The sequence below is a fragment of the Apium graveolens genome, chromosome 2 (assembly GCF_009905375.1).
Source record: "Apium graveolens cultivar Ventura chromosome 2, ASM990537v1, whole genome shotgun sequence".
Lineage (NCBI taxonomy): Eukaryota > Viridiplantae > Streptophyta > Magnoliopsida > Apiales > Apiaceae > Apium > Apium graveolens.
In genome coordinates, this window is record NC_133648.1 from 64438141 (window position 1) to 64453521 (window position 15381).

The following is a 15381-nucleotide window of genomic DNA, read 5'->3' on the forward strand; positions in this document are numbered from 1 at the left end:
ATATAAGTTTAAAAGATGAAGTTACAAGATACTCCCATATACTTATATCCGAATACTACTTGAACTACCACCGTTCAAGTTATAATCGGTTTCAAAAGTTCATCACCCAGATGAGACTACAAGATAAGACTTGAATAGATTCAATCCTTGAAATATCATTATAAATAATGAAGTTACAAGATACTTCATTAAGTCCCGATATATATATACACCTATATATATATATATATATATTTCATACACTCCTTGAAAACCTCTGTTATGAAAATTATAAACAGAGTTGCAATATCCAATGAATTTTGGAAAGGAGAAAACCTTGGCATAAACCTGATATCTTGCTGATCAGGCAAAGATACCAATAAGTAACCTTTTCTACTAGTAGATGGATGAACCCCCCACCGGTCATCAACCTGGCCACATAAGGACCTTGTGCTGGACCGCCACCCGGCCTCTTACGCGTTGATGGACTGCCACCCAGCCACTTACACTTTGATAGACCGTACCCCGGCCTGTCGCTTATGCCGACTCAATTAGATGGACTTACTTCCCGAACGTTGGGCAAGTAATCAAATTGTTTTCTCAAAACAGCAAGCACGTTGCGAATGTAAAATACACCACAGAGCCGGATCCCCCAGGTTTTGAGCGAGTATTTAAATTCCCTTTGAAAGGAGGATCTTAAATATAAAAGAATGAGTTTTGGGATCCGCCCTAACTTTTAGAAATCATTTTGAAGACTCGAAAACATTTTTAAGAATGTTTGGAGTACTGCTGATTTATTAAAATAAATCAGTCCCGATATTATAGAAATATCTGAATATTATTATTTAAATAATATTCTCATAAAGATAATCCTTATAAAAATAATCGAAGTAGAAGTTTTTAAACTCATACTTGAAATGGATATTAAATAACCAAAGATATGCTTATATGAAAGTACTATCTTTATTTGAATAATCGAAAATAAGTTTGATTATCGAAACATTATTCTTTATTAAAATAAAGGATATTATTAAATAATAAGCGGAGTCATAATACCTCGAATGAATATTATAAATAATATTCATTAAATAAAATAAACGGAGTCATACATTCTCAAATGAATATTCGAATAATAATCATTAAATAGAATAAACAGAGTCATAAGTCCTCGAATGAATATTCAAATAATATTCATTAAATAAAATAAAGTTATCGAATAAACCTTATTCGATCAATAGTTTTGAAAACTATATCCATATATATATAAATATATATTTATATATAATATACTCGGGAACATCGACTCCCGGTTTAGAAATATGTTCACCTTGGGGTCCCCTTTACTAAGGGTATATACAAATTACCGCTTATCTCTAGCATGGGTATTATCAACTGAATCAACAGATATATGTATCAAGATTACGAACCGAGCATGCATATATACCATATCACATGCTACAATATATCGCAAGAATTTGCTAATTAACCAACATGCATTTATCACAAGACAATGCATATATATATATACATCACAACAACAATATAGCGGGTAGAAAACTTGCCTGAGCGACTGGGGGTTATAAATGGCTTGGGACGAGTCTGGTAACCTATAAACAACATATAAGTTGGAATTAAACCAAAGTCACTTATAAATCTATACTTTAACCAATTTAGACTCTAACGCTTGCTTTGCGCTTACTGATTCTCCTAAGTCGCTCGAGTACCCTCGGCTCCACCATTTTTAATAAATCAACCATTACGAGTTTTAAGGCGATTCTTTCGCGAGTGTCTTACCAACTTCCTAATACACTTTACATAATTGTTTCATACTCCAATTAGTCCTTTTAGGTCTTTAACCTATGTTTCAAAGTAAGGCGAGGGGTAATGATTCGTTCGCGAAACGTCATTACTTAAAACGGCCGTTTCTCCTAAACCGTACATCGGAATCAAACGAACCACATATCAAAACGAAGCCCGTAACATGAACTATCTAATGATGGCAATGGTCAAAACCTAGCAGGGAGTTCTCGGGTCCTAATGTTAAGAACAAAACAGCCTAAAGTAAATCGGACATTACGACGGCTATGTTTACGCGATTTCCCAAATTTAAAACACTCCAATGCAACCCACAATCAATCCACAATCACAACCCAATCAAAACTCTATCCATACTACATCATAACAGCCCCAACAACTCAACATCAACAATTTATACTTATTCTTGAACTTGAATTTAACTACACTTAAGTTCATTAATCAACAATCCAAGAACTACCACTCCAAAAAAAACACAAAATCAACTAATCTCTACATTTACAACTAGCAAACCTCTCATGAATTATAACAACAAAACTAAACCTAATTACTCAAATAAAGTTAGGGTTTGGAGGGGTTATACCTTCCTTGGAGAGTGGAGAATCAAGAGAATGGCTTGGAATCACCCTTAAAGTCCTTATCCAAGCTTAAACCAGACAAAACTTCAAGAACAAAAATTTTAGTTTTTGAAAAACACTATTCACCATCTTCTTCCATGATTTTTATGAAGAGATTGTGAATGATTTAGGAGCTCAAACTTATAGGATATCCATAACTATGCATAAGGAGTCTTAGATAATTACCTTGTGATTTAACAAAGCTTGGAACTAGGATTTTGATTTTCTTGCTTTGGAAAAGAAGAAGAAGCCGAGAGCAAGGTGAAGAAAATGGAATGATCTTTGTGTTTTGGGTGAAATGATTGTTTGTTGGTTGTTTTTAGCTTGATTTTGGTTAATTACCTTTTTAATCATGAACTTTGTGTGGTTTTAAATCAACCACACCTCCTTCCCCATTATGTCATGCTTATGTCACCTTGTTATGTCATCATCCCTTACTTGCCCTCTTCTCATTGGTTTGATGACATCATCCCCACTAATCTCTTTGATTAGCTTTTAATTATTTGGATAATGACCGCTGATCTGTTATACGGTTCGCTTAACTTTCGTTTTCGTTTATCGTTTGAGGGATCATACCCGGGATCTTATTACTTGGGGTTTCTTAACATTTCTCAATACATTAGATTCCTTTTATGATCCTCTCTTATAATCCTTTAATTTAAATCCTTTTTATCCTGTAACCTTATACTCAATTCTTTCGATATCTGGTGGATTTCCGGGAAAATCAAAGTGTTCGGATTTGGATTCTGACGATCTTTACATACACTTATATATCATATAGAGTACCAATAAAATCTCAGAATATCCATAAAAGAACCCCTACATAGTGTGGCATGAAAAGTTTTCTTATTCAGCATAATCTGCAAAATCACTATTTATAAGGGTTTCTAAAATTTCCAAAAATTGGGGTTATTACAAAAATCACCTCAAACGGTGAAGATTTGAGGCTTATCGGAGCATGGCCGGAGTCCGGGGAACTCGCCGGATTCTGGAAATTTTCCGGCCAGTTCGTCCCGACCCGGATTGTTTCTGATAACCCGATTTCAACCCGGTTTTTAAACCCGGTTCTGATCCATTTCTGACAGGGATGATTTTTTGACAGATGTTTCTGGGAATTAATTTTAATTTTATTTTATTATAATTATAAAATCAGTTTTATTTATTTTATAAATAAATAAATTAATTATTTAATTAATTGATTTATATTATAAATAATTCTGAAATATTTTCTAAAAAAATCAGATTTAATTATTTTCTCAATTATTTATTATTTATTTAAAAATGATTAATTATTTTGATAATTAATCAAATAATTTTCAATAAATCATAATAAATTCATTTTAATTCCAAAAATTATAGAAAAATCATTTTTAATTCTGATTTTTTCTTAAATAATTATTAAAAAATTATTTTAGGGTTAAAAAGTTTGTATAATTAATTATAATGGATAATATATTGAATTATCAGTGTTTAAACGATATTAATTTGACCGTTAGTCCGATTTGAGAGAAACGAAAGCCCTTTGACTCAGAAAAATAAATTTTTTTCATTAAAATTAATATTAGAGCCTAATTTCTTCTAGAAATTAGTTGACTTTGTTACTTGTTTGGTTATCAGTCAAATTGCGTGCCGAGACGAGTCCGAAAAATTCCGAAAAATAGAAAACGAGTAAGATAATGATTAGTTGAGCGATCAACGAGTCGATTTTGATTCTAAAAATTATTTTAACTATAAAAATGATTATGTGCCTATGTGCTTATGTGTATTATGTGGTTAATCGAGTCTTACTTGCTAATATATAATATACGAGTCAGTCATAAGCGCATGGGTAGGTAATAGGAACGATGTGAAGTTGATTTAAGATGCAATTGAAGTACGAAATGACTAAACCAGTCTATTTTTCTAACAGAAGCTAAGCCAGCAAGGCATGTTGAGTATGTAATAGATGAAGGTGACTTAATTACAGTGAGTCGCGCAGAAGGCAAGTTTTTCCCCTATTCTACTTTCAGAATAGTGATATTTCTTCAGATTCTTATAACGCTTGCACTCTTTTGATTCTTGTTTATATTTTATTTCGATTCTTGATTTCTCCTTTTCATTTGAATTCATTGTTCATACTCCTATTGTTACTCACAATTATTGATATATTCTGGTGATTAGAATATGTCAAAGCATACCAATTATTGCGGTTGCTATTCCATGGACTGGATAATGATACTTTGGGGATTAAGTTTACTTAATTCTAAGGACCGGGACATAACCGGATCCTTGAGATGGGCTGTAGTGCCTGGGTGCCCGACGGGATCTATATAGTGGGATATAGATCTGCACTGTATCTTGGCTGATCAGCAGGGTATAGATGCGAACTTGTGTCCAGTTTAGTTCATTTGTATTCGCCAGTAATGGCCTTCTTTCTATTCTCGCGGGGTTATATCTTTGCAGATATACCCGGGTTACAGATTCATTTAAATTACTTTAGCACTGTTTATAGCGGACTTGTTGAGCAATTTTTGGCTCACCCCTTTTTGTTGTTATTCACCTTATTATTTTTAGTTAAGAAAGAATATGAAACCCATCAGGAATCGAGTGGTAAAGAAGCGGGTCAAGCCTCGGGATCCTCTCATACCCAAGGTGTTGATCCCAATCCAGGAAGAAAGCTTTGAGTTTCCCGAATATATGGAGTATATATAGTTAGTGTGTGTTTGAATAAAAGATGAAAATAATTTAAAACTGGTTGACAGTGGTTTTTAATAAAGAGAGTTGGTAAGATTTTGAATTTGGTTTGTAATAAAGTAGTTAGTGGTTCTTGTTTTCATACTTCAACCTAAAAAAGATCTTGGTTAGTGTTAAAGGGGTTTAGATTCATTTCTTTATTATTTGTTAATCAGATTGTACAGGTTTGATGATTAGCTAGTAACCCCCAGACTTATACCCCGGGTCTGAAGGGCGTTACAATGACCACTTAAGTTATTACGAAAATTTAATGATATGTCATAGGTACAATGATATCACCAAGTGCCAACTGTTTATATCGACATTTAAAGACTATGCCATGACATGTTTTCGAGCTTGCCTCCCCGATCAATAAGATCATGGGAAGAATTTAAATTATTGTTTTTTGTCAAAATTTCGTTTCAATACTCCTCATGCAGCGCATACCATATCTTTGGAGAATGTCAAGCAGGAACAAGGTGAGACCCTGCGGGATTATATCGAAAAGTTCAAAAATGCAGCCTCTAAAGTTAAAGAGTTGAAGCAGACTAGTATTGTTGATTTTTCCATTTGTAATATGAATTACCGAGAATGTTGAGACTGCTGTAAAGAACTATGCAATCGGGAACCCACAGACCTCTTCGAAGCTTATAGTATAACATCTGCTTATATAACTACTGACGAAAGAGCCCAGGCCTACTATTCATCCGCTCGAGGGGAATCTTCCTCGTCCAAACGAACAACCATGCAGGTCGATGGAATAGAAGATTTTAGGGGGAGAGGGCATCAGAATTTCCCTACGGATCAAAGGGCACCCCCCCCCGAAAAATCCGGGAGGAACCTAATTTTACACCCCTGACTCAAACCCCATCCTATGTACTTCAGCAAATAAGAACAAAAGAGTTCTTCCAACAACCTAACCCCATGAGGACACCCACAGAGAAAATAGACCGTACTCACTTTTGCGACTACAATCCCGGAATAGGACACAACACTGATGAGTGTACTTCCCTTAATTTTTTTCCTGGAGAGGCTGGTACAGAGAGGTCTCCTGAATGACTTCTTCCCCTCTTGGGATCAGCAGAATCCTCAACACCCGGAAGTTCCTGCTAAGAATGTTCCACCCAGGCATGTAGTTGACATGATCGTGGGTGGAGGCGTAATTCGTCCTGAAGTCATACAGTTAGACACCCCCTCCATGTCTTTTGTCTTACCGGAACATCCATTTCCTTTTCCAATGAAGATTATCCAGCTGGGTGTGTCTGCCGAAATGGACCTCTCACGGTCACCCTTGACATGGCCGATCAAGATGTTAAAAAAGTGTTGATAAACAATGGGTCTTCTATGGCTATCATCTTCAAAAATGCCATAAAGTGAATGATATTAAATACCCTTTTTGAAGAGATGAAGTACGAGGATGTGCAAGGGCCTGTTTATGGATTCAGGAACCATGTTGTTCCAGTCCTAGGTGCTATCGATGTTCCTACTACTTTTGGAACGTCCCCGCAAGAGGTAACCGCTCTGGTTAAATATTATATTATCGACATGGCATCCCCTTACAATACCATCATCGTCCAACCTACCCTGTTTTTCCTAGGAGCCAATATATCCTCTTCTCACATGAAAGTGAAATTCCCCACGCCTATGGGGCCTGAAGAATTAATAAATGATCCCGTTGCTTCCCAATATTACTACTCTACCTCATAAATCTTGGCTCAGACTCAACCTAAGAAAAGAAAACCATACGGAGAACCGAAGGGATGAGTCTTCCCTAGAGCACCTAAAATTCCAAAAGCCAAAACTTCTCAAGTTCTATTGATTGAAAGTTCCTTTTCGTATAGTGAGACTTCCCTATCCAAGGCCGAATTGCACCGTACCTCCAAAGCCGAACCCGGAGAGCTTATGGAAAATATTGAATTAACAGAAGGAGACCCCGCTCATTATATCTCTATCCCTCACGTCTCCCAGATTCTTTGAAGCAAAAACTCATTTTTCTACTTCGTGAATTTCCTGATATTTTTGCATGGAAGCCAGAAGACATGTCGGGCATTGATGAATCTATCGCTATTCACAGGCTTCACTACCAGCGGACTACACACAAGATATTTTCCAATAAAATTGGAAGAAACTTGGAGGTTTATGTGGATGACATGATTGTAAAGTCCAAAATAGAAGAAGACCATCTTCTAGACTTGAAAGAGACGTTTTTGACTATCCGAAGTCATGGGCTCTGGCTCAATCCATCCAAATGTACATTCGGGGTATCCAGCAGAAAATTCCTAGGTTATATGATTAGTGGACAGGGCATTGAGATAAATTTGAAAAAAATCAGGGCAATACTAGAAATGCCTCCGCCCACGAATCCTAAACAAATTCAATCACTGAATGGATGTCTGACATCCTTACAGAGATTCATCTCTAAGCTAGCTGAAATAAGCATTCCCTTTTTTGATGCACTAAAAGGGGTAAACAAATCCAAAGAAGTTCAATAGAATCCCTCTTGCCAAGAAGCTTTTTATTCTCTCAAAAATTATCTAAGCTCTCCCCCCATCCTCTCCTAACCTCTCTTCGGAGAGCCTCTCTATCTGTATTTAGCCGTAGCCTCAGGAGCCGTAAGCTCCTGCCTAATCTGAGAAGAAGAGAATAAGCAATTTCCCATTTACTATATTAGCCACGTTTTACGGGATGCAGAGACTAGATATCCTACTATTGAAAAGATGGCGTACTCTCTTCTACTTGCCATCCAAAAGCTCCGTCCTTACTTTCAGGGGCACGACATCAGGGTATACACCAACCAACCTCTATGGAAGATTCTCCATAAACCTGATCTCTTTGGAAGGTTAGTAAACCGGGCTGTAGAACTCAGTCAATTTAATATTTCTTATTTGTACCGCCAGTCCATTAGGGGTCAAGCCTTAGCTGATTTCTTGACTGAATGCTCTGCACCTTTAGAATCTGAAACCCCTCCAGAAGATTCCCCGAAGCTGGCTCAACTACCTATTCCTTGGCTATTATTTGTTGATGGATCCTCCACTTCTGATAGTAGTGAAGCAGGTGTCTTACTGGTGAGTCCCGGAGGGTTTGAATTCCAACAGTCAATAAGGTTTAATTTCCCTGCAACGAACAATTGCTCAGAGTATGAAGCACTTCTCGCCGGCTTGCGGTTGGCTAAATTCCTCCAAGTTCAACATCTGAAGGTCAATAGCAATTCCCAACTTATTGTGAATTACGTACTTGGTGGTTTCACAACTAAGTCGCCTCTAATAATAAAATATCTCGAAGAAACCAAGTCTCAGCTTTTAGAATTTAAAATCGCCACTCTTGAAGGAATTTTAAGAGGAGAAAACCAAAGAGCTGATATTCTGGAAAAGTTAGCTACAGATGAAGATCTCTCCCCTTCGATTGGTCTTTACAAAGTCCTGTTACCATCCCCTTCGGTGGCTCCTCTAGATGAAACCACCCTGGAGGTGTTAACACTCTATTACGGCCCTAATTGGATGACTCAAATTCACCTGTACCTATAAGAGGGGACTATTCCTCAAGACAAGAAAATAGCAGAATTATTGCACTCCAAAGCAGCTCATTACACTGTTGTAGAAGATACCTTATATAAAAGGTCTTTTTTGGCACCTCTCCTCAAATGCATTGATTGTGCAGAGGCAGATTATTGCATGTTGGAAGTCCACGAAGGCATATGTGGAAGTCACTCCTCGGGGGAAGCTCTGGCCCATAAAATCATTAGGCAGGGATATTATTGGCCCACTTTGAAGAAGAATTGCTTAAGTTATGTCAAGACTTGTGCCAAGTGCCAGTTCCATGCTTCGATTCCCAAGCTGCCTCCGTTCTTCCCTACGACAATCTTGTCACCCATTCCCTTTGATATGTGGGGAGTAGACATCATGGGACCTTTCCCTCCGGCCAAAGGAAATGATTGGTTTTTTCTAGTGGCTGTTGATTATATGGACAAATAGGTTGAAGCCAAAGCCGTTGCTCACACTACTTCTATAATTTGCCGAAAATTCTTCCATGAGCATATTGTTACCCACTTCGTAATACCTGTGTTTTAATCACCGACAATAGAAAACAGTTCGTCGAGACAGAATTCGAGGAATATTTGACAGCCTACGGAATACAACACCGAAGGTCCTCTGTAGCTTACCCACAAGCTAACGGCCAGGTTGAGGTCACCAACCGAACTCTTCTACAAAGTTTAAGGAAAAATGTACAAGATTCAAAGTCACTCTGGGTTAAAGAATTGCCAAATATGCTCTGGGCCTATCGTACTAACACCCGTAAGCCTACCGGAGAAAGCCCCTTTCGATTAACTTATGGCACTGAGGCTCTTGTGCCGGTAGAGGTTGGAGAGCCTTCCACTCAAGTTCAGAACTACAATCCCAAACTCAATCAATAAGGTTTACGAACCAATCTAGATCTTCTTGAGGAAATGAGGGAGAACGCCTTTATTCGCATGGCCAACCATAAGCAAAAATAGCTCTCCATTTTGGCAAAATTCAACCCCGCCAATTCCAACTTGGAGATTAGGTGCTGAGGGCTACGTCTGTCTCCACCACCACCAAGAATAAAAAGCTCGACCCCACCTGGGAAGGGCCCTACATTGTAACTCAAGCCACCAAACCTGGAACCTATCGGCTGGCTCAGCTATCGGGAGAGCCTCTGCCCAACACTTGGCATGTAAACCACCTCAGACGTTTCTATCAATAAATGTTTCTATCAGTAAGTGCTCCCACTTTTTCCGCAGCTCTAATGTTATTAATGCTTTTAAAATAAAGACTTGTATGTCTATGTAAATTGTTTGTTATCAATCTATCTTATTACCCTTGTCTTTAGTTAAGTAGCCCACCTACGGCCCGGGCCTAGCCCCCTATAACTATTTATTACAAAGCCAACATAAGCAGCCTACTGCCTATGGTACAAATGGTTCGCTTCTATAATTATTTGTTACAAAGCAAACATAAGCAGCCTACTGCCTGCGGCACAAATGATTCATTTTTATAACTATTTGTTACAAAGTCACCATAAGTAGCTTACTGCCTGCGACACAAATGGTTCATTTCTATAACTATTTGTTACAAAGCCAACAAAAACAGCCTACTGCCTACGACACAAATGGTCATTTCTACAAGTATTTGTTATAATGCCAACATAAGCAGCCTATTGCCCGTGGCACAAATGGTTCGCTTCTACAACTATTTGTTACAACGCCAACATAAGCAGCTTACTACCTGCAACACAAATAGTTCATTTCTATAACAAATTGTTACAAGGCTGACGTAGGAGACCTACTACCTGCAACACAAACGTTTCCCTTCTATAAAACTATTTATTTATAAACCCTCATAAGCCTCTTATTTCCTACGGCTCATATAATTGGCCTTTGCAACTAATATTTCCAACTTGCTTCCTACAGCTCATATAATTTACTTTTGCAACTAATATTGCCAACTTGCTTCCTACGGCTCATATAATTGGTCTTTGCAACTAATATTGCCAACTTGCTTCCTACGGATCATATCATTTCCCTCTACAACTATTTATTACAAGAATAACATAGAAAATCTATGGCATGCAACACCAGTAATTCACTTTCAGAAAATATCCATTACAAAGCTAAAAACGCTATTCTTCATAAGTAACTCGACTCCTGCAGAATTATTTAGCTTATTTTCTAAACATAGATAATGATAAATTAAATCATAAATAAATAAACACACTTGATGGATTTCCACACTCATTAGCTCCATTCATTTTTATAAAATAAATTCGACTTTACAACATAAGAAAATACTTATTACTCGATCCACCTCTTACAGAATGCAAACACTAAAAAGCATCTCCTACAAGAATGCTCAAACGATAGTTCTTCTCCTCTACTGAAGCCAGAGTTTCCTCTAATTCTTCCACCTTCAGCTCTAGCTTGAGTATCTTGCTCTCTTGACGACTAATCTTCTCCTTCAGTCTTGCTACAATTGATAGCAATTCCTCCTCACGATGTGCCATCTTCTTTCCCTTACCGATATGACAACTGCCTTGGGACTCCATTGAAAAAAAAGAAGGGGGAGAAGAGAGGAAGGAAGAAAAAAGAAAAGAAAAAGAAAAATTCTTGAAATTTGACATTCTAAACCCAGGAAAGTGCTCGATTTATATAGGACCAAACTGACCCCTTAACTTCCCGGATCCCGTACCTCCTACATTTATTACTACTTTGACTCTTTAAATGCAACCAATCCGTTTCAATTCCCCACAATAAATTATGTTAATTTTTACAATTCACAATGCTTCTATTTCCCAAAATTCTCTTTCCCAATAAATAATTCATACAATATTAAAAAAAAATTCTGAATAATAATACTATCATAAAAATAACAACACAAAATCGCTTAAAAGAAAAAACAACAAAAAGTAAAACGAAACATAAGCATAACGAAATTTGATTATTATAGAAAAATACGAGGGTTCTTCACATCAACCTTATAAAGGAGTCCATTACATCATTAGCCAAAATAAATTACTTATTACATTAAGGGTACTGAGGACGTCGACCCAATGATATCCTCTGTTCGTTGTTCACATTCTAAAGCCTCCGAATATACTCACATAACAGCCGCACCTGATCTTCCTTCGCCATGATCCGTTCCCACAGGATCCTAATACTGTCCTTTGACTCCTTCAAGTATTCTTCTAGCTGCAACTCCCTTACAGACTTTCCCTCATTTGAAGATATTTTTCTTTCGCCTATGGACACAATAGAGCTTATCACTGGTGGAAAGAAAAATGATCCCCATCTCCACTACTACATTCCCTTATATAGCCCATCGCACACCCACCAACCGCCCCAGTCAACAAACGTGGCTCTTCGTTTTCATGCACCTCTTCAATATACCTCATAAATAACTTAACCACTATACCTATTCCATAAACCTTTACACTTCCCACAAAAATGCGCATTTAATAAAAGTCATTTCCTAAAAGAAAATGGTTGTTTTCGAGGGGTTGACCCATAAAGAAATTTAAAAGAAATTCAAAACCAACGAAAAAAATAAATAAGAAACAATGAATTACATATACATTTTCTTCCAATAGATTACGATAATATTTCACGAGTTCATAAAACATAAATAAGTTTCACATCCCAGCACATAATCAAATTCTAAGAGTCATAAAAAGTTCACAAAATATTAAAACAAGTACGGCTGAATGTCCTGATTATCTGAAAGGATTCATAAGCCCAATCCACTACGGTCCAAACCATATTATGTCATCCGCCAATAACAAATTATAATCCCAAAATAAAACATAATAAAATTCTACCCTCCTTGGGGAAGCTCGGCCTGAACAACCGAAGGACCGTGAGCTTGAAGCATACTATCCTCTTGCGCAGGTACAACTCCAATAGTGTTCACGACCTCTCCTTTGGCCACAGGGCCCACCTCCTCGCCCATAACCACCGGGTCAGCCACCTCGCCTTCGGCCACAGTATTTTCTGCTTCCGATGTCATGTCCTTAACATATTTTTCTGCCTCCTCCTGTTCCTCCATCCTCTTTAGCTCCCATACCCGAAAGTGACCTACGCTATGCAGAGTAAAGTCCACAACATTCCCCTCACCCATAAATGATAGGAAATCATTGAAGCCTTCCTAATGCATCGAACCTGCCTTCTCATACAATGAAGCCTCATACTCGGCCGAAGCCAGAAATCGATCCATGTTGTCCCTGTAAGTTATAAGGGTTTTTTGCTCTACCCTCTCTAAAGTCTCCGTCACCTTCCGAACCTCTTCATTCTTGGCATCCAATTCTTGTTGTAACCTGTTCATTTCTAAATGGAGACTTTCAGCCATCCATTGCTCTGATTGTAGCTTCTTAAGGTTTTCTTCATTGTCCCTTTTCAAATGATCAATCTCTTCACTGTCATATTTAAGTACTCCCTGCAGTTCCTCATGTTTTTCCTTCATTTCTTTCAGCTGTTCAAGAGCCTCATCTTTAGCTTTCCTCTCGGTTTTCACTTTTTCATGTTCAGCCTGTATCTTTCCCTTATTCTTCTCCACCCTATCATCTAGATCTAGCACACGGGTTCACAACTAAAAAAATGATGATGATGAATGATGATAATAATGATGATATAGAAATATAATAATAAATGATGAAAAAATGATAATTCCTATTCGTGACTCCCCTACGGATTTTAATAAATTAAATGTCCCAATAGAGTTTTATTCTTCACAACAGCATCTATGTCAGATTCCACCGCTGTTTTCTTACGATCTGGAGACAAAGAAAGTACTCCCAATGCTCCCACTGGATGGACATCCTCATTCCTTTCAGCCAATCAGCCTTCACCTGAGAAAAAGAGAATGAATGATGAAATATAAATAAATAGAAAAAGGAATAGAAAAGAACACAAACTGGATAAATAAATTTAACTTCATGGTACCTGCTGTGAAACGTAAGATAGTACATTTTTCTAAACTTTCTTCATGCTTAGGCTTTACAGACCCCAAAACTAAACTTTTCCCAGAAGTAGACGACCCTACACCTATTCCCGTAGGCATGATTTCCCGTATGGGGTGGTCATCTTCATCTGTCGATTCCCCATTTACCGAAGACTCACTCCTAGAGGTCTCCTCACTTTCGGTTTCTTCTTCACCTCTCTGCGACGAAGAAAGGGCTTCATTTTCGGAATCTGAAAGACCCTCACTTTCACTCTCCTTCACCACGAACCTCCCACATTTCCCCATTTCTAGATTATCTACAAACAAAAAAAAGAAAAAGAAAAACCCTTGTTAGCAAAATAACTGCATCACAAGGACAAAATAGTAACAAGAAAAAAACTAGTCAATCCTAACCCTAAACTCGCGACCCTTAATTTCTGTCGTTGACGACAAGGCAAACGCCTCAACCCCCTCGTAAAATAATAAATACCACCTCATTCCAAACTCCCCAACCCCTATTCACAATGTCTTTATGAACCCTGCCAATTTCTTAGAGTCAACTCCCTTTCCCTCCATCTCTACCCCAAAATTGGCCTTTTACTACCACAAATATATGCCAAACTCCCCAGAGTTAAAAAAAAGAAAGAAAAAGAGAGAGAGGAAGAGAAAGCTTATAAAGAGATGATTTAGTAATGATGACAAGCCCCTTCTACTGCTCCTCTTCTCCGCCTTTGCTGTAATAAAATGAGTAGAGAGTGAAAAGGGGAAGAAATAATGAAGGAGTAAATAGCAGAGCAAAGATATATTTAAACTCTTAAAAAGAAAAACTTCCCCTATTTTCCAAGAAAATGAACTGTCGAAGTTATTAAAAAAGGTGAAAAAAGGAGAGAGAGAATATTAACTGTCAAATGATGATGCCTTTTTTCTTGGACCCACCAAGGCGGAAAAGTAGGCGCGTGCGCCTCTACCCCCTTATTTTTCGTGCCCTTTTTCAATTAAACACGTCACCCCTGTATCACCAGGGAAAATAAAGATAAAGAATATATGATATCCTCACCGTTATTGCCTCCTTCCCTTTTTCTGCAATTATTTTTTCCTTTTCCTTCCAAGTCATTAAAAGGAAATTCCGTGAAGCATTTCTTCGCTTCCTAAAGAAAGCCACACTCGTAAGGGGGCAACTGATGGCTTAATTTTACAAGCTACCCTACGAACTATATCGAGGGTGTCGCAAGACAATAGACCATCCTGATTTCCCCTTCCGATTATAATGCTCACATGCAACCTATTACAAATTGAATGGCCTACGTCCCTGCCCTCGGGAGGCGTAGACCCTTGACATCCGTAGGCCAAAGAACCGTAGGCATAATTTTTATAAGAAAATGGCCCCACTTCACAGTCTTATCATATGAACATTACATGTGTCATTCACCTAGGCACCTCGTCATTTCCTTCCCCCTTTCTCATCTTCCACGTGTCCCAGTAGCTTATAACAGTCATCCAACTATTGAGCTAAAGAACAGCTGGCTAGTGATAGGGGGTAAAAAGAAAAGAAAGAAAGGAGGAGAGGGAGAGACACCAAAAAAGGAGAAGAAAAGACTATCCTTACGGACCTAACCAAAAACATGAAAAAATAGTTATCACTACCCTTGACAGAATTATGACAAACAGTCATCCCACATCCAAATAAACACATTTACGGGTAATATTATTCAAGAATATTGCCAATGTCATCCATGAAAGATAGTAAATTAGCATTAATAATAAAAATGAGAATGAGTTAAAGATTTTGTGGGAAAGCACTCTCTCCCTGC

The 15381-nt window shown here is 37.7% G+C and overlaps 1 protein-coding gene across 1 annotated transcript; it reads left to right on the forward strand.

The window, feature by feature from the left end:
• Positions 1-7840: 7840 nt before the first annotated feature.
• LOC141690301 (uncharacterized) lies at positions 7841-9534 on the forward strand. The gene is made up of 2 exons (XM_074495034.1): positions 7841-8637; positions 9204-9534. Exons 1-2 carry the CDS (start codon positions 7841-7843, stop codon positions 9532-9534), a joined length of 1128 nt encoding a protein of 375 aa, XP_074351135.1.
• Positions 9535-15381: the final 5847 nt, after the last annotated feature.

Excerpts from the sequence above, each read along its gene's own strand:
- LOC141690301 (XM_074495034.1), top strand. The coding sequence starts at position 7,841 with ATGGCGTACTCTCTTCTACTTGCCATCCAAAAGCTCCGTCCTTACTTT. Across the intron at positions 8,638-9,203 it reads TGGATGACTCAAATTCACCT|AAAACAGTTCGTCGAGACAG; the intron begins GTACCTATAAGA and ends CACCGACAATAG.